At 45.9% G+C, this 20,409-nt stretch overlaps 2 protein-coding genes across 2 annotated transcripts; one reads left to right on the forward strand and one right to left on the reverse strand.

Annotated features, from left to right (window-relative positions):
- Positions 1 to 9,452: 9,452 nt before the first annotated feature.
- LOC123068191 (uncharacterized) lies at positions 9,453 to 10,842 on the forward strand. Its single transcript, XM_044490679.1, has one exon. It carries the CDS (start codon positions 9,487 to 9,489, stop codon positions 10,597 to 10,599), a length of 1,113 nt encoding a protein of 370 aa, XP_044346614.1. The 5' UTR covers positions 9,453 to 9,486; the 3' UTR covers positions 10,600 to 10,842.
- Positions 10,843 to 14,619: 3,777 nt separating this feature from the next.
- LOC123064249 (uncharacterized) lies at positions 14,620 to 19,754 on the reverse strand. Its single transcript, XM_044487769.1, has 4 exons — positions 19,624 to 19,754; positions 18,891 to 19,086; positions 15,182 to 18,267; positions 14,620 to 15,087 (listed from the first exon to the last, which is right to left on the reverse strand). The coding sequence occupies exons 2-4, from the start codon at positions 18,912 to 18,914 to the stop codon at positions 15,084 to 15,086; spliced, it is 3,114 nt and encodes a 1,037-aa protein (XP_044343704.1). The 5' UTR covers positions 18,915 to 19,086; positions 19,624 to 19,754; the 3' UTR covers positions 14,620 to 15,083.
- Between the last annotated feature and the right edge of the window lie 655 nt (positions 19,755 to 20,409).

The following is a 20,409-nucleotide window of genomic DNA, read 5'->3' on the forward strand; positions in this document are numbered from 1 at the left end:
GGATACAATGCATGCACGCACTGCTTACATGAGACTGAAAGTGTACATTTGCCAAATTGTAAGAAGAACGTGTACCTTGGGCATCGTCGATTTCTTCCGAAAATTCATCCAGTAAGAAAGAAAGGCAAGCATTACAACGGCAAGGCAGATCACCGGCCGAAGCCTGCGGAACGCACTGGTGCTGAGGTATTTGATATGGTCAAGGATTTGAAAGTCATCTTTGGAAAGGGTCCTGGCGGACAATCAGTTCCGAAGGGAGCTGACGGGCACGCAGCCATGTGGAAGAAGAAATCTATATTCTGGGAGCTAGAATATTGGAAAGTCCTAGATGTCCGCTCTGCAATCGACGTGATGCACATTACGAAGAATATTTGCGTGAACCTCCTAAGCTTCTTGGGCGTGTATGGGAAGACAAATGATACAAAGGAAGCACGGCAGGACCAGCAACGTTTGAAAGACCCTGATGACCGGCATCCGGAATGGTTTCAAGGTCGTGCCAGCTACGCTCTGACCAAAGAAGAGAAGGTCATCTTTTTTGAATGCCTGAGCAGTATGAAGGTCCCGTCTGGATTCTCGTCCAATATAAAGGGAATAATAAACATGGCGGAGAAAAAGTTCCAAAACCTGAAGTCTCACGACTGCCACGTGATTATGACGCAATTGCTTCCGATTGCTTTGAGGGGGCTCCTGCCGGAAAATGTTCGAGTAGCCATTGTGAAGCTATGTGCATTCCTCAATGCAATCTCTCAGAAGGTAATCAATCCAGAAGTTCTACCACGGTTACAGAACGATGTGATCCAATGTCTTGTCAGTTTCGAGTTGGTGTTCCCGCCATCCTTCTTCAATATTATGACGCACCTCCTGGTTCACCTAGTCGAAGAGATTTTCGTTCTCGGTCCTGTATTTCTACACAATATGTTCCCCTTCGAGAGGTTCATGGGAGTATTAAAGAAATATGTTCGTAACCGTGCTAGGCCAGAAGGAAGCATCGCCAAGGGCTGAACCCGGAGACAGGGGAGTGTGTTTACCGGGGCAAATTAATTAAACCCACCCAAGCCCTTATTAACGCAATGAGGGATGCTCAACAGGGGAAGATCAAGTTCAACAGAGAGAACGACGCGCTGACAAAAGCCCTCGGGAATCCTGAACACGGAGGACGTGTACGAGGCATGGGGCACATTCCGTGGAAAATAGGGTTCCCCCAGAACGATGACCCGTACGGTTACAGAAGCCGTAAGAGAAAGATGGATCAGGAAGCAGATGTTGTGGCGCGGTTGGCATCGGAAATGGAGGTGATGAAGAAAACCATGAGTGTACTAGTAGCCGAAAGAGATGCAGCTCGGGTGCAGCATGAAGATCATCCAGCGGATCTCGGAAGCCAGCAGCGGAGAAGCAGCGTGGCTTCCACGGAGGCCCCACCGGAGCCTCTGGTGGTCCAAATTACTGCACCGGAGCCTCTGGTGGTCGAAATTACTTCATCGGAGCCTCCTCGCTACCCCGTGGACGATATAAAGGAGATGAAAGAATGTCATCTGTATTATCCTATCGGGAACATGTCCATGAAGGTAGCCATCGGCAGTGCTTTACCATGTTTACCTGGAGCACTCCACCACAACAACCCCATTCAAGATGGCTATGCTCGTGTCACGGTGGAGGACATAGTCCAAGGGTTTGAGGACCTGGAGATTGACATTGCTACACCTGAAGGGGAGAAAAGACTTGGAGATGTCAAGCGCCATTTCATTCTATGGCAAAAGAAGTTTATCAAGTTTCCAGGCGAGGCGCCAAGGACAACAAGTCCACCCCCCTATGGTGGTGGTGGTGGCGGTGGCGGTGGTGGTGGTGGTGGTGGTGGCGGTTCACCTACACCTCCGTCACGTCAGCCGACGCCGCCCCCCAGTCCACAACGTCCGGCGGGTGATCAGCCGCCGCCCCCCAGTCCTCGTCCGGCGGGTGATCAGACGCCGCCCCCCAATCCACCTCCGGCAAAGAAGCAGAAGCAGTCCTGGATTATTAACCCGGACCCTTATGTACCTAAGACCACAAAGGTACCGGAGCCATCACTGAAGCCTCTCCCCACAAGGCCTTGGGAACGTAGTGCCGAGGAAGTCGACGCGGCCGCGGCTGCTGATTTGGAGAAATGGAAGGCGGACTGCAAGAAGAAAACAGAGCCCGAGCCCAAGCCAGTATTTTCTGATGAGCAAAAGAAGTGGGCTAAGTCATTTTTGAGCACACCGTCCCAAGCCGCGAAGAATCTGCCTAACGACTATGCACGTGAACTTCGCAGGCAGGCACTCATGTTTAAGGAGAACAAAGAGCGGGAGAAGGCCGAAAGTAAAAAAAGCGGGAAACAAGTTGCCCAGCTCGGGGAACAAAGTAAACAATCGATTGCCCCGCTTATAGTGGAAGCCTTCTGTCCTGATGCCCCCGAGATCATACAAGCTGCGGCAGCACAGGGATTGACTGTAACGAGTGCCAGAGAACAAGCGGCCAACTTAGGTATTACTCTTCGTGAACTGTTAGGCCTTGATGAGGCGCCAGTGAAGGAGGTAGTAATTACATATGTCAAGAATGGGCCTCTCGTCGAGCCTGCGGAGGAAAAGGATCTACCTCCACAAATGAAAGGTCTGCTGAAATGGTACAAGGGTTACATAAAAAATAAAAACGCCAAAGAATATATTTATGCGGAAGTTAGACATGAGCATCACTTCAAACATTACTATGTACAAATTGAACTGAGTGAATTGTTCCAGCTTTTCAATCTGCGCGAGCTCGATAAATCTATCATCAGTTGCTACGTTCTGTAAGTGATTTATTAATTTCTATCCCATCTCGTTCATATTGCCTGCACTATATATATGTCCTAACTATATTGTTGTGTCCGCTATTATACATGCAGAATGAAGATTAAGGAATGCAGAGTAAGGAACATCCATGATGTTGGGTTCATTGACCCACACATCGTTAATGGACATGTGTTGGAGCGTTACCCCGCCGACGTGGAGGCAGACCTGTGGCAGTTTCTTACAAAGCAGGAACTCAAAAGTGATATTCTATTTCCTTACCATTTTGAGTGAGTGTTTCTGTCTTGAGCACATTCTCTTTTGTTTACTCCATGCATGGTATGTGGCCGGCTAATCGATGAGTTATGCATGACGTACTGTGCATGTATCGTGTCCGCAGGTTCCACTGGATTCTGCTAGTAATTAAAGTTAACACCTCAGAATGTCTCGTCCACGACTCTGTGAATATGGATCCAAAGCTTTGGGGCGGCATGAGAAGAATGCTGCAGAAGTAATTATTTTCATTCATTTGCGCTCTATATCGATCGGCCTATTTCGTTCATTTCCTAATATCAAGTAACTAATTAATAACTCTCTTGTTCATTTAATTTTCTTTGCCTCGTAGGGTTTGGAGACGGTTCGTAGATACAAAGGTCGGTGAATTCAAAAAAGAGCTAGAATTCAAAATGTTAAAGGCTAAGAATGCTGGGGATATTCAGCCACCGGAGACCAATCTATGTGGATACTATGTCTGTGAGATGATCCGGAGATACACCTCTGAGCGGGTTCCGAGTGATACCAATGCTAAGAGGAATAACCTCCGGTGGATGCTTAGTCCAGAAGCTCGCTTCCGACCACTTCAAGAGGAACTAGCTGGATGGTTCAGCAGGGAAGTCCTCCATCCTAAAGGAGAACACTATTACGAGGACGTAGAACTTTATATGCATTAAATCATGTATGGAAACTTGTTCAAAATTGTATATGGTCATCCGATGATATTGAATATATATTGTATATTCCTCTTGAATTCTTTTCGGTTCTAATTTCAAATTTATTTGAAATTGTACATTCATATGCATGTATGTAGTACCGTAGAATATATGAAACTCCTTCAAAATTAAAATAAAGCACAAAAGAAATAAAACAATACAAATTAAACAGAAAACAGGTTTAAGGGGGGAGGTTTAGGGGGGGGCTAAAACCCTAAACCTGCGGCGGCCTTTAGTCGCGGTTGGCCAGAAGAACCGCGACTAAAGGTCCTCCGCCCCGACGGCCACCTGGCGCCCACGTGGACGGGCCTTTAGTCGCGGTTCTTAAGCAACCGCGACTAAAGGGTGGGGCCTTTAGTCGCGCCCGGTCGGTCGCGGTTGCGCAACCGCGACTAATGGCAGTTGCGAACCGCGACCAAAGGCCTTTTTTCCACCAGTGAGGGAGTAAGACTCAACGACGGCGGCGCCGCCGGAGTAGAAGAAACCCTAAACGAGAGTGTTCGAAAACAGCCCCCCGCCCAGGTGGGCAACGCTCGAGAAAGTCCAACAAGGGGGTCTCGTGATGGAATACCAACTCTGTTGGATTTGATCCAAGATCATAAACACATGCTCACGCCGTCACGCGAAACACAACACGCTGGAAAATCTTTGGCCAGAGGTTCTTTCTTTTCTTTCTATTTACTCCTCAAAGCTCATGTGCTTATATGCACACATACACACGTACAGCTAGTGCCTAATCAAGTAGGACTTCCAGACTCAAACAGATTCCTATACTCAACTAAGACCACGTCATATGGAACACAGAAAACAATACCTATCACACTCGACTCAGCATCTAACCAAAGATTATTCCAACAAATTCGCTTGTTCAGAGATGTGTCATTGGTATATGTTAAATTATTAGTGTTGCAGCTACCAAAGGCATTCTCACTTATTGACGTGTTTTTATTTCAGAAGTTCTCTGCCAAAGATGTTGACCACGCCACGGAGGGAATATTAACTAATATTCTCTCCGGGCTTTCCTACACGGTCATATATTTTGATGGTTGGAATGGATTTGGAGCATCCGCTGTTCTTAGATCCATAGCTGCAGTGCTTCCATCTAGGAGAACCACTCCGGAACTGTGCTTTGACAAAATAATTTATATAGATTGCTCAGAGTGGAAAAACAGAAGAGGAGTGCAGAGGGCAATTGCAGAGGAATTGCAAATCGATCACTCTGTAATGGCTATTCTAGATAAGCAAGATGAAGATGATGATTTTCATGGACATGATGAAAGCCTGAGGCATGAGATAGATAGTGTTAGTCAAGTGATTTATCGTACCATGAGGGATATCACATTTGTAATGATTTTTCTTAATGGGGGTGATGATGAAATTGACGTAGGTCTCATGGGTATTCCTCTAGGAAGATATGACAGCAAGAACAACAGGGTGATATGGACCTTCAACAGAAGCTGCCTGAGCATGCATCACGACCATTCCGAGGTAGCAAAAAAGCTAACATATACTCAGCTTTTCTGTTATTGCGATATCAAACTATTGACAAGCTCACAGTTTCTTGGACTGCTACATCAACAAGCTGCTTCCATCGTTGCTCGCAACCCCTGTATGCTGGACATCAACCCAACAATTCTTGTAGATTGCTGTCTCTATGAGTTATTCCTGCATTATGATTTCCACACGGCCAGTAAATTTGATTGGGTTTCTCATGATTCCAACTATTGGACATGCGATGCAATCATACAAGGGGACAGAGCAAGGGATATTTGTAATGCATTCTATCGAGAGATAAATTGGAAGTGTGATGCTTCTCTGCTTGAGGATGTTCTTACAGAGTGTATGAAACAATTGGAGTGTCCGTTTCTGGTAATCAAAGATGATGATATCTATGAAGAAGGCCCGTACCGTTGGATTTCAGTCACATGGAGGAATACAGAACTTCTTGGTATGCAAACTATACCTGCAATGACGAAATCTTTCTTCTTGGCCTTTGAAAGATCTGACCATCCACAAACTTTACCAAATGGATTCTTTGAACATTCAAGCAAGCTTGGTGTGCTAGTTCTCTGCTGGTGTGCCTTCAGTTTTGCATCACCCTCTTTCTTGAAGTGCCCTCGACTAAGATTCCTCGGATTGGACCACTGTACAGATAAGAAAACAATAGGAGACAATCATACAGAGTGGTTATGTTTGTATAGCTTGTGGGTCCTGGACCTACCATACACAAACTGGAATGAAATCTTATCCGAAGAAAAGATGGATCTCATGACTAATGTCAAAGAGCTGAATATAGAGGGAGTCATGGGCTGGCAGTACATAGCTCACCTACAATGCCGGTTACCTAACCTCCAGAGGCTCCGAATAATCAAACCAACATGTCAATGGGAGACATCGCAGGATGTTGATAACTCCTTTACAGATAAGGCAAGTATGGATGCCATCCGTGGGTGCGCGTGGCAATGGCGAGAAGAAGCCAGCCGTCGAGATCGAGAAGGACGTGTGGGACGCTCTGGAGTGGGACGCCGGTCACCGCCCCGACCACTTTGAGGCGCCCATCCACTCGCGCTACTACAAGGAGAAGTTGCACAGGGTCTCCGTCCTCAGGTACTGATTATCCATGTAAATGACTTGTGAGTCACATCTGCCACTACTCCTGAATCCTGATTGCATCCAGTTACTGACAATCTTGTTTCTCCGTGTCTCTCACGTATGTTGCCCAGGTGAACTCTGCATTGTGTTGTTTCCTCCGTCGCTACGTGAAAGTGATGGACGGGACGCTGCTTCTGGATCACGCGTTTGGTTTACTTTGTGTGCTTGCTTGGATTGCTATTGGCCTTGTTAGGCGCGAGCTTATGGTGGCTCTCACCATTTATTATATTGTGGATTTCAATAACAGACTGACGGGAAAAACAGCGACTATCTGTGTTGGTTGCTGTCAAATTTGTGCAAGTACATTATTACGTCGACACTAGCTAGCTAGTGATTAGGAATGCAGCGATCACATGTTTTGGTTTTACTGACAACGAATTCAGCACAGGATTCTGATCACGAATGCCTACTACTACTAGTTTATTCATAACTGATAGTAGTACGCAATTCAGCATCCAACGTGCCTACCAACAAAAGGAACTAGGCGAACGGCGGCAGAGTTGAGAATTGTAGCAACAATTCGCTAGTAACATCGCTCTGATCTGCAGAACAATTGGACAATGGTCACTAGCTAGGAGAAGTAAACAAAGTTGGCGACACATGGCCCTGGCCAGTGGCCACCACCACCAGCGACGGCACGCTCTCACACTGCTCGATCCACCCCCAGCATTCCCTTCGCCTCCGGGGACCTGCACTACTTCCCTACCCACTTGGCGAGGGATTTTTTTTTTTGAAACTATGATGATTTTTATAGCAAATTCGGATACTATACACCCTAATGGAGAAAAATTAAAAGTATCACCCCGTCGGCCTCCTGTTGGCCGAAAAGGGACTTTTCGTCCTCCTGTTGGCCGAAGAGGGACTTTTCGGCCAACCGTTGGCCAACAAGGACTTTTCGGCCAACCGTTGCCCAAAAGTAGTACTTTTCGGCCAACAATTGGCCAAAGAGTCCCTCTTCGGCCAACACCTGCTCTACTTTTTAGAAAATTCATATCAAATAGGATTTTTAGTATTTTAATTTGATTATTTTTGTATTACATTAGAAATTTTATGAAGTTTCTGTAGATATCAAGTTTGACTATATTTGAAAGTTTGAATTTGAATTTTCATGAATTTTCTCAAATCACTAGATTGCCTATAATTTGAGCTAGGAGTATTTTTTTTAGATGATTCTTTTTTACTACTGGTTCTTTGTGACTTTGTTTATCAGTAGTAATTAATTGGTGAATTTTAGGAGTCTTTGGTCCTTTTTGGCCAACGGTACGCCGAAAAGTCCCTCTTCGGCCAACAGGAGGCCGACGGGGTGATACTTTTGACTTTTCTGCATTAGGGTGTATAGTTTCCGAATTTGCTATAAAAATCATCATAGTTTCAAAAAAAAAAATCCTTGGTGAGGTACCTCCCCTGGCGGCGGCGAGGCACGCCTCCCGTCGTGCACACCAGTTAGGCGTGGGCGGAGAGTCAGGTGGCGAGCAAGGAGAGTACTGTCTTCTTTCTTTTGCTCTGCTGTCTTGTGTTTGTTTTGCATAGTAATACTCTGTTTTTTTCTCTTTCTTTTCAGAAACCGTACTACTCTGCTTTTTGCAGGATTTCGATCGAGTGAGCCAGCATATTTCGTGTGTTGGGCTTTTGATTGCATGCGGTAATAACCTACATGTCGATGGCTGGGTCTTGCCCCCCCCCCCCCCCCCCCCCCCCCCCCCGTGTATGCATGGGACTCCTCTTCGTTCCTTGTAAAAGGGCTAAACCTAGACTAATGACCACATATAGTATTTTTAATCCACTTCTAGCTATGATTTCATGTACCTGCTGTTCAAATTCTATTTCATGCATTAAACACAGTTCACGGGCATTGACCAGGCAACCCTTAAAATTTATTCTCTGCATTCACATATCTCATAGTTCGAATCTTAAAACCATCCAACCATCCAGAAGAATGATCTACGTACTACGTAGATCAATGAAAACCTACACTATCCTACTCGTTGTCGCCGAAGATATCAACCGCAACTCCTCCCCCTACTCTGGCTCCTTCGTGTCGGCCTCCGCCTCCTCCTCCACCTCCAGTTCAACAAAAAGCGCATTGGTCTCTACCCGATGCTGTTGAATGAAGGTCCAGTTCGCCTGCATGACGGCCTCATCTTGGATGGACTCAAAGATGGCGGTCTGCTCCGCCATCTTCGATGCTTGGACGGTCTCGTAATCTGCCATGGCGTCCTCCATGGCGAAGCCCGCAACCGGCTCCTACTTCGCCCACTCCATGGGTTCCGGCTGCTGCTCCATCGTAGGTTGCTGCTTCCCCTCCTCTTCCTCCTCCTCCTCCGGCTCCGACAAGTCCGCAATTTGGAATCACTACTCCGGGCCATGGCATAGTGGTATTCTTCTGTCGGGACATGGCAGAGGCGGACAAAGAGGGAAGAGGGAGGCGGGGAGGGAGAGAAGTAGATAGTCTTGGGCTGGCGGCGCTGAGAGGGAGCAAGCGGATGTGGTTAGGCTTGAGGGATGCCGTCCGGCTTAAATAGCCAGACTTTAGCCCTCGGGCGGCGAGCCGGAGCGGCGCCACATGGCGTTCACACCTCTACCCAAGGAGACACCCGTCAGACCGTTTGGTATCTGGGAGACTTTGTATGGGACCCGGCCATGAGTCTGACATCGTGGACGCGCCCGGGCCTTCCCATAGCCGTCACAGATGGACTGGATACAAGGGGTGTCGGTCAGTCCGGACGTTAGATGCCGGTTTTAGGCGCTCGGGCGGTCGTATTTTTTTTACTGGCCAGTGACCGAGCAGCCCGCCTGAGCGTGTGAGACCGGTTCAAGACGTCCGGATGTAGATGCTCTTTTTCTTTTTTTAGGGCTGGATATAGAAGCTCTTGGAGGTGTTTTGTGCTGCCGGGCCGGAGGACATGCACGCATGCAACATGAAGGCCCCAAACCCCCAACAAAAAAGCCCAGAAGCCCATCCGCCGCTGGTTCATTCCCCACAAAACAGAATCATCCATCCATCCGTCCATAAACCCTAACCCCTCTCCCCACCTCCTCCCCTCCTCCCCCGCGGCGGCGCCATGACGCTCCTCGCCGCCATCACCACCCCCGCCGCGGCCGCCGCCGCCAACCACCCCGTCGTCCTCACCCCGGGGGCGCCGCCACCCGCCGCGACCACCGCCCTCCCCACCCCAATCGACCCCGCCGACTGGGCCCTCGCCCCGGCCGACCCGGCCCTCGCCACCGCCGCCTCCTTCCTCGCCGTCTCCCTCTCCGCCGACACTCTCACCGCCCCGCGCTTCCGCGCCCTGCTCGGCTCCTTCCTCACCACCCTCTCCCGCTCCCTCGCCCTCCCGGCCCCGCCCGCCAAGCTCCTCCCCGCCGTCCGCGCCGCGGCCCCCTACATCCCCGCCACGCTCGTCCCGGTCGTCGCCTCCAGCGCCGCCCGCCTCGCCGAGTACGACGTGCTGCTCGCCCTCGCGGAGACCCGCGCGCTCCCGCACCCGCCGCAGGGCCTCGTTGCGGCCCTCGACGCCGCCGCCCGCCCGGACATCCTCTGCGCCGTGATCCGCCAGGCCGCCGACCTCCGCTCCGCGGAGCTCCTCGCCGCGCTCCGCTGCTTCCTCTGCCCGGCCACCGACCGGGCCTACGACGCCATGGTCGCCGTCAAGACCCGCTGGAAGGAGGCCGCCTTGGCCGTCGCCAACATGGCCGTCGACGAGCCCCGCACGGGCGCCCAGGTCACGAGGCGTGCCGCGATCCTGCTCATGATGGGCCACGACGGGTTCACCTCCCCGGAGGTGTGCCTGCACTACCTCTTTGCGTCCAGGAACGTCGAGGACTCGCTGGTCCTCGCCGCGGCCGTGTCCGAGCTGGACGGGGAGGAGGTGGCCAGCCTGCTGAGGTACCTCGCCAAGTGGGTGGGGAAGTACTCCAGGTTCCCGGAGGCCCAGCCTTGCCCCGAGGCGGTGGAAATCCACAAGCTGGAACAGTGCGACAGCGTGCCGTCGCTTGTGGCGGTCGCCAGGGCAATGGGCCTGGTGCTGGACCAGCATTTCTCCCACCTCGTGCTGAACCCGGAGCTGCGGCAGGACCTGTTGGCCGCGGGGGTGATGGCGAAAGAGCTGGCTGCCGAGGCTGAAGCTTCCGGTCCAATCCTCGACTTGCTGCGCCGTATGCCACGGGCTGTGTGAGAGATTAAACTGTATGTTTACTTTTGGTACTAGTTCTGATGTTGCTGGTGTCCTAGAATTTTTGGTTGCAGTGATGAGTTATGTGCTCCAGCAAATCGTTGCCGTAATTCTGAAATTGTAGTGGTTCCTTCTGTTGGCGTTTTACATGATGTGTATCATCTGTATCAGTTAAAAACGAATGTGTAAAAGCAGTGCTTTTCATATCCAAACTCCAAATACTATGTCTTTTCAGTTTGTTGATAATTTAGAGTCCCACTCATAAACCATTCCAGGTGAAAACACTGAACTGAGCTGTGCATGGATGATTCAATCCAAGATGGAGTTGCTTTATTATTGATTGCGATATCGTTGAATACAAGTATTCCATGCTTATACTCTGCACTTTGACCTCTGTTTATGCCTATTTGATTTAGTACAGTAAATTTTCCCTTTGCTGGATGCTCTGTTTATGCCTATTTGATTTAGTACAGTAAATTTTCCCTTTGCTGGATGCATCTGAGGCGGTTGAGCTTAACTAGGTACATTCATTCTTGTTCATCAAACTGAATCAATCAAGTGTTTCTGAAAAATCAAATATTGAAAGTGAATGAAATTAATTGGAGTACATGGTTATCACTGCAGGCAATACCTTCATCTCTTCTTCAGTATCTCCATGTGTTGAATAATATTGTACTCCCTCGTTCCTAAATATAAGTCTTTTTAGAGATTCCACTACAAACTACATACGGATGTATATAGACATATTTTGGAGTGTAGATTCACTCATTTTGCTCCGTATGTAGTCCATAGTGTAATCTCTAGAAAGACTTATATTTAGGAACGGAGGGAGTAATTAGAGGACATGGTTAGAGGGCTTGTTCAGAAGCTGAGTATTCTGCTGGTTTTGCTGCATCACTTGCAGCCCAATGTCACAATGTGTCATTAAGTTTGAAAAAACATATACGAACATCTACGCCAAATTAGTCTCATTATGAAATATATTCTCATGCTGTAGACACATTAGCTTACAGAAGACTGACTCAGGACAGACCAAGAACTTAGAAGTCGCCGTATTGTTCAAATGAGCTAGTTCATTCCGCTGGCACTTTACATGATTTATTACTAGCAGTTAAACTGTAGCATCTGTCGTCAGTAGCTTCTGTTTAAAAATAGCAGCTGTTTGAATTCTCTGTGACTAAGATCTAAACATGTGACCCCTACAATCTGTTCATCATTCAGCAGCAGTGCAATACTTGAAACCACTATTTCAACACTCGGGGAATAAAAAAACAGTAGCCATGATGGACGCTTTGTCGCGCACAAGTTTCTGAGGTGTGTCAATGAGCCAGGAGGCATTTGCAACAGCCAGCAAACCTGAGAAAAGCAGCAGCTATACATGTGTGTGTCCTTGTTTTCATACAAACACATATGCTAGCTGCTTCTTGGTTCAGAATTCAGATACATGGCAAACACACTCAAATAAGTCACACTCAGAAGCAGCTAGCCATCCAAGTAAACCAAGCAGGACTCTTTTAATATGTGATGAACATTTTTATAAATACGTGTGAAACATTTTTGAATACACATGGAAACAATTTTTGAATGATATGTATCATTTTTTAAACTACGCCGACAAATATGTATATTGTATAAACGTTTCAGAAAATGTCACAAAACGCCATGTTCTCCGCACATTCCTTCTGAAATGCATGCTTATTATTTTAAATGTTACAATCATCCTTTCTGTAATGCGATCAACAATTTTGAGAAAATATCGTAATGACGTTTTCACACTGCGTTATGTTTTTTTTTTTAGAAAAACTGGCTGTTTTGCAAACATTTAAATAAATTTCAGTTTTGTAATATATGTATTTAGAATATTTTTGAAAATATGAACAGAAGAAGAAAAAAACAAATAAGAAAACAGGGAAGGGAAACTAATTAGCATGAGGCGAGATGTCTCGCTGTGGACGTGCTAAATTTGGGCCTCGTTTGGTGCTAAATGTTTCTATCCAAAATGAAAATCGCGGCGTGGGCCAAAAGTTGTGGGCCTAAATCTATCTTGAATCGTACCCATTCTATCGTCTCTCTCTTCTCAAAATAAAAAAAATGGCAGGGCCCGGGGTCGACCTGCGGACGGCGATGGCTGCTTGACTCTGCGATGCAGATCCCCGACGAAGTCGCTGCTCCAGATCCCAGTCTCCTAGCTCGCCAGCTACTGCTCCGGCGACACAGCTGCGTCGTGCGGCTGCTTCGGCTACGTCGACGGCGACCATGAGCCAGTCCCAGCCATCACCGAATCCTTCCGCTGGGTCACGGCCCACCATGAGCCAAACTCCATCGGATTGGTGATGCATGGATTGGATTGGTATGGATGAACGGGAAACTGCAGTGAAATCTGAATCGAACCCTGTATATTTCTTTGGTTCATTTGTCTTCTTTGTCTGAATCTGCAAACTCAACTACCCTGCATGCTGCATTCAGACTTCAGAGTTGGATTGGTGTTGCTGCTGACCGGTTTCCACATTCTTTGGTTCAAAATGAGTGAATCTACACTCTAAAATATGTCTACATATATCCGTATGTAGTAGTCATTTGAAATGTCTAGAAAGACAAGTATTTAGGAACGGAGGGAGTAGATGGCAGATGCAAACCAAGGTAAGGGCCTCTTTGATTCGCAGGATTGTCAAAATGAAGGAATAGGGAAAATGTAGGAATAGGATGGCATGTCCTATAGTATCCTACAGGATTTGAAAGAATGTTTGATAGCGCAGGAAAAACAAAAGAATTCTACAAAGAGGTTTGAGTGGATGGAAATTTTCCTTCAAAATGTAGTACAAATGGATACTATGGAAAAATTCCTAAGGATGTCAATCCTACGAATCAAACAAGCATTACAGGAAAAAATCCTAAGGGTTCAAATCCTCTAAAAATCCTATGCAATTCCTTTGAATCAAAGGAGCCCTAAATCTAGTAATTAAGTTAAATACTCAATGCCATCTGTCTCAAGACTCAAGATTCAAGATATGTGCTGATATGCTGCTGCCTGTTGTCAAGACTCAAGATTTCTCAGTAGTTAGCACTAGTTTCAGAAGGGAATAACGATATTATATGGTTCATATAAGTAAATAACATGGCCAATTTTCTGAAAACTAGAAGATTGCGACCTACTCCCTCCGTCCCAAAATAAGTGTCTCAACTTTATACCACACTTATTTTGGGACGGATGGAGTATTATATATATGATGCCTGATTGTATAACATTTTTTTATGATTTATATAAAACCGCTGAATGGGGCCACATAGCTAGCTTCTGGAGAAGCCACCATGGTACTCTCTTTTTTAGTTTGTTGGTAATTTAGAGTTCCCACTCATCAGGTAATCCAAGAGAAATACTGAATTGAGCTATGCAAGGCATGGTTCATCTAAGTTTAAATATCTTTGTTAATTAGTAGATAATTATATCGTCAAGCAGAAGTATTCCATGGTCACTTTTCAGTTTGACCTGTGTTTTATTCCTATTTGATTTAGTCCGTTAATTTCCGTTTGCTGGATGCATCTGAGGCACATGAGCTTCTCCCAAAAAATAGCTTGTGTTTAAAAATAGCAGTAAGATCTAAACACATGAGCACTGTAATCTGCAGTAGTGTCGGACTGTCGGTGCAATACTTTAAACCTTGTAAATCATACTGACAGGTGCAACTTCAGTTTATGATCATCTGAAGAGTTTATGATCAATCTGAAAACTGACATTTAGCATCAAACTCAAATAATTATGCAAGATTACCAAATATTCCAAGCTTGATAAAGGAGGACAAAAGACCAAACCTTGTATTTCAATACTCGGAAATAATAAAAATTACTATAGACCCAAAGTGGTCGGACCCTTCCCTGGACCCTGCGCAAGCGGGAGCTACATGCACCAGGTTGCCCTTTTTTTTTAGCCATAACTCGGATGCTTGACTTGCACAGATTTCACAGATGGGCCAATTATTCACACACAGAGCCAGGCGATTGCAACAACCAGCACAGATAGCTGCTGCTTTTTCAATTTTTTTCATAAGTATAGCAAAGAAACAGACACACAAGTTCAGATAATACATGGCAAACACTCACACACTCACAAGCAGCTAGCCATGTAGAGATACATAGGCAGGCAGCTGTTACAATTCCACACGCATAGCAAGCAAGCACTCATTAAAGCCACACACACAAATGCAGCCTGGTGGATGCACACACATAAGCCGTTGCAGTCGCAAACCACACACAGGCGCGCGCAACGGCCAGGTCTGTGTATGCAGGCACACACATAGCCGGCTGTCCGTCTGTTACTGAAAGCCACAATATAACACAAGGTGAGAGCCACCATAAGCTCCCACAACAGGCATTGGCAATCCAAGCAAAGCACACAAGCAAACCAAGCACTCGCTTCAGCAGCAGAAGCAGGAGCACCCATCCATCGTTTTGATGTAGCGACGGAAGAAATTAACACAGCAGCGCAGAGTTCACCTAGGCGATGTGAAACAAAGTGGTGAGTAACTGAATGCAACCAGGAACTGGTACAAAGATGCATGGACACAGCAGTAATATGCAGATAGCGTACCTCAGAACGGAGATCTTGGGCAGCTTCTCCTTGTAGTAGCGGGAGTGGACCGGCGGTTCGAAGTGGTCGGGGCTGTGGTCGTCGTCCCACTCCAGAGCGCCCCACACGTCCTTCTCGACCTCGACCGCCGGCTTCTTCTCGCCTTGGCCACGGGCGCCCACGGATGGCAACCTACGCAAACTCCAACATCCCCTAATCTTGATGCTCTCGAGTGCGGGCGCTACCATCTTGAAGTCGCATATCTTCTGAAGCTTCGGGAGGTCGTGCAGGTGGATGGTGGTCAGTCTGGGGAATAGAACACCGAGGGTGACTATTTCCTCTGGGTATTTTGTGCTCAGCTCGAAGACGTGCATGAGGTCGCCACAATGGATGATGTGGAGGGTCTTCAAGTTGGGGAAGGAGGAGACCCACACCGGGAGCACCAACTGGAGGCTTGGGCAGGACCTCAGGTGTAGGTGCTGTAGGTCTCTAAAGGAACTGGGGCTTATATAGTTAAGAGGTAGAGGTTTACTCCAAATCTTCCATATCCAGTGGGCCATTGGGAGATCCGACGCCCAGAAGATCTCCAGATCATTAAATCCATGCATCTGTAAATGGAAGAAAACATCCAACTTTGGGCACCTCTCCACGCAGCACCACTTAAGGGAGTTAAACCCATAACGTATCATATACTTGTCAGACCAACCAGGAACACCACTCAAGGCACGTATCCATACGTCATGCACATGCAGGGATTTAGCATAGTAGCTCGCTAGTCCTCTGTCCAGTTCGCTTTGCACATAGCAGCTTCCTGTAGCAATCTCCATATGTTGCTCCAGCTGCGTAGTCGTTGGAGGCTGCGGGAAATCCTGCATCGGGGGACTACCAACCATTGTAAGGACATCACTATACGTGTCTGCTGGAATAAGCTGTTGCAAGCTCTCTTGATCACCGGGGTCAACTTTATTCTTCCTGGTTGCCTCAAATTGATCAACTCCATTGTTCACAGGTAAGGAGGTGACATGGATGTTATAAGAAACATCCTTCATTAAACCTTTTTGTACATAAGGCAACAACAGATCCATCAAAGAGCGAGTAAGCCTTGCATCCATAGCAACGACATGCAATTTGAACCGGAACGACTTGGTCCTGCTGACAGATGGCCGAGAACACACGATTCCAACTCGCGTGTCTATGCACATCAACTCCAGGTCGTGTTTTATCTCAGAACCACTCTCGGCCAACGGAATTATTGCACGAAGTCCCTTGCATCCTATTAGAAACAATCGCTTGAGCCCTGGGACTTGCACCAACATAGTATTGAAGTCAAGTACCTTGATTGCAGTTTCAGAGAGGTCCAATTCCACGAGGTTGGGTAACCAACACAAAAACAGGTTCTTCAATTGACTGCAACCTTGTAAGGAGATGTTAGACACTCTAACATCCTTATTATCTGTTGTGGTGGACGGCTGGAATTGTGTCGGAGGTAGCTCAACAGTTTGTGTCCATCGAGAAGCTGGCCCATGTCCGTTGAAGCTAAAGGATTCCAGGGAGGAAGGAAGTCTTTCAACGTTTTCCAGCCCACTGCAACCATCAAGTACAAGCAACCGAAGGCTACTTGCCTCCGATAGGCTTGTTGGAAGACATTGCATGTCACTGTTGCCTGACAAGTCGAGTATTTCCATACTTGTCTTATCTATAAAAGAGTTATCAAAATCCCCTGATGTCTTCCATTGATATGTTGGTTTGATTATTCGGAACCTCTGGAGGTTAGGTAGCCGATATTGTAGGTTAGCTGTGTACTGCCATCCCCTGACCCCTTCTATGTTTAGCTCTCTGATATTAGTCATGAGATCCAGCTTTTCTTCAGATAAGACTTCATTCCATTCTGTGTAACGTAGGTCCAACACCAATAAGCTATGTATACATGCCCACTCTGCAGTCTCATCTCCTTTACCTGTTTCACTATCTATACAATGGTCCAATCCGAGGAATCTTAGAGAATCACACTTCTGGAAAGGAGGTGATGCAAAACTGAAGGCACAACAACTGATGATTAGCACACCAAGGTTCTTGTAATAATCAAAAGCACCATTTGAAAACACTGGTCTGCGAGAACTTGTAAATGTCAAGAAGATAGATGATGTTTCCACGGGTAGTTCTTCGTATTCATGTTCTTGTATATTATCTGGATGTATTGATGTCCAACGGCATGGCATGAAGTGATAAAGCAGACAACGACCCGATGATGAATCACACTCCCAGTGTATCTCTCTATCTAAAGAATTACTTATATCCCTTGCTATGTTTCCTTGTATGATTCCATCGCATATCCAAAAGTTGGAAGCATGACCAACCCATTTATATTCGGTGATGGTGTGGAAACTACAATGCAGGAATAACTCGTAGAGACAACAATCTACTACCATTGTTGGGTCGAGTTTTAGTACAAATGGATTGCGAGCAACTATGGTAGCAACTTTTTGATGCAGCAGTCCAAGAAACTCTGCCCTCCTTAGCATTGTGAGAGAACAAAAGGTACGAAGCAAAGCATGAGTATATCTAAGCTTGCCTCCTACCTTGTAAGGGTCCGAATCAATGGTCAAGCATCTTCTGCTGAAGGTCCAAATCATTACATTGCTGTCAAATCTTGTAAGAGGAATGCCAAAGGTGCCTACATCAACCTCTTCATCACTTCCATTAAGAAAAACCATCATCAACTTGGTGTCCCTCAGGGTTTGATGAATCAGTTGCCCGACATTGCTTAACTCATTCCTCGAGCTTTCAGCAACTTTATTAAAATCATCCTCTTCATCCTGCTCATCTAGAATGGCCATTGCTGAGGGATCAAGTTCCAGTTCCTCTGCAATTGCCCTCTGCGCTGCTCTTCTATTTTTCCACTCAGAGCAATCTACATAAATTATTCTGTCAAAGCATAGTTCTGGAGTGGTTCTCCTAGATGGGAGCACTTCTGCTATCGATCTAAGAACAACGGACGACCCAAACCCATCCCAACCATAAAAATGGATGACCTTTGTGTCGCTCTCGTTCTGAAGAAATTGAAATATTTCCTCTACTGCGCCATCAACATCTCTTGCGAAAATGTACTGTTAAAACAAGTAAATTAATTAGAACAGCAATGTAACATATAGTCTATAGTGCCGATAGTGTATATCTGGACAAAGGAATTGTTGTTTGAGCAGTCATTTCAGTCACAGTTACTGTTTACAGCTCGGCCCACGGCAAATTAGTTACGGTGAGTGGTAACTTAAGGACCATGGCTAGTTGTCTACCTGTATATCGTGTATCGGCCTGCTAGCTTAAGTACGGTCTGCTCAGCTTCGAATTTTGTTGCGTACAGTCTGCTTATCTTCTTATTTACACGCCTATGAGTTTAGGTTTGTTGTACCAACCAATGACATGTACGTATTTGATCGATATTGCGGGCTAGAATGCGAGATACTGGTACATTAGGCTACAAAAAAAGGCCCTAGGTTCCTAAGATCTACGTCGACCTGTTCTGTTTTGGTGCATGATTTATATATATAGGTACTCAGGTTTTGTATATATATAGTGCATGATTTAGGCTTGATGTAGAAAAATGTCTTTCACGGCCATGAATGGCTTAACATAAGTACTCCTCAGTATGTGTGTGTGTGTGTGTGTGTGTGTGTGTGTGTGTGTGTGTGCATGTAATAATTTGTGAATGTAAAAGGCACAGGAATATTACCTCCGTGCGAAGATCATTATTCATGATGAATTCCTCAAACGAACGATCAAGAGAGAAGACTAGTAGCAAATTCAACCAATCTTAAACCGATGAGGATTCATGGTGAATAAATTTCTCTGGGAAGACCAGAATAGAAAAGCAGCAACAGATTTGGCAAGTCTAACCCATCAGTCCAAGATCCCTATTGTCCCGTCACCTGCATACATATACACAACAGGAACATACGGTTACGTTTGTGTTTCACCGTTGTTAACCCGCAGTGGTGCACTACTGCTCACTAATATGGTACGTACAATTACTGAGATAGGAGTTTTAGCTCCGCTCTTAATATTTTGAAGTTTTGATTTTATTTGAAACAAATCTCACTTATACACCTAGATGTGATAAACGTACCTGTACAATTTTGTTAAAAAATATTTTCATTTGTGAGCTGTACAACAACAAAATTGTGTGGATCCATAATATTCAATAGTTTATCTATTATGGATCCACATATTTATATGCAGCCCCCAAATATCCCTATTTTTATGGAAATTTACTGGTATATATATGTAATATAATTGTATATATGTCCGCGCAAAATATTCATTTTTTTAACTTTAGAATGTGCTTTATGAATTTTGATTTAAAACGAGCTCCAAGCAACACGAGCTCACTTAGTGATATTGGAGAATTTATTAGAGGTTACAAAGAAAGGAAACCAAAAAAAAGAAAAAGATAAGTAAGCACGTACCTTCACAGCAGACAAGCTAGGGCAGCTTGGAAAAACGGATATGCCGAGCTTCTGCTTCTTCACACTGCTAATTCAGAGAAGAAATGCGATCAAGAGCCGAGAGATGCTTTGCTTGAGTAGAACAGATTGGCTCCTCCTATCTGTAACCAAAGAGTACATGGTCCTTTGCTTGTGGCTGCATGCATGCATGCCCCTGCTTTCTCTTTGCCAAATATGCTTGCTGCTGCTTTGTTTTTCTTTTGCCTTTCGCTTTTCATTTCTAAAGAAGTAAAGATGATTCAGATGCAGATGCTCTTGCAGTGCGGGTTTGGTTTCCATGGTAGTTTGCGCCACGGAAAGCCATTGCACAGCAAAGTGCAGCAAATCATTCGTTCTCCCTTGTTTACAAAGGTAAAGTGTGCAACCCCGAAATCGGATGCCTCCCTAGAAGATCATCACAGAGAGATTGTTTGGTTGGATGCTTGGCTCCGGCCAGATGTGAGCAGGTTCCATGTGTTATTAACTTATGATTACTCTAGATAGGACTAATAAGTAACCAAACAATTACTCTGATTAGCCGTTTAATGAGAAATATGACATCCAGGTCCCATGTATTGTGACTCGGTTTGAGCCGAGTTGAAATGCTTGGCTCCCTGAAAAATCATTTTTTTAAAGTTTTTTGAAATATGCGTTTAAACATTTTAGATATAAAATATACATATTAATAATTCAATCAAGGTGAAAATACTGAACTGAGCTATGCATGGATGGTTCAATACAAGTTGGAGTTTCTTTATTAATTAAGTG

The sequence above is a fragment of the Triticum aestivum genome, chromosome 3B (genome assembly GCF_018294505.1).
Source record: "Triticum aestivum cultivar Chinese Spring chromosome 3B, IWGSC CS RefSeq v2.1, whole genome shotgun sequence".
Lineage (NCBI taxonomy): Eukaryota > Viridiplantae > Streptophyta > Magnoliopsida > Poales > Poaceae > Triticum > Triticum aestivum.

What these genes read in the sequence shown, in the direction of transcription:
- LOC123068191 (XM_044490679.1), top strand. Translation starts at nt 9,487, where the DNA reads ATGACGCTCCTCGCCGCCATCACCACCCCCGCCGCGGCCGCCGCCGCC.
- LOC123064249 (XM_044487769.1), bottom strand. Translation starts at nt 18,914, where the DNA reads ATGAATAATGATCTTCGCACGGAG. An exon ending in ATAATGATCTTCGCACGGAG is followed by an intron (nt 18,268 to 18,890) that starts GTAATATTCCTG and finishes TTGTTTTAACAG; the next exon opens with TACATTTTCGCAAGAGATGT.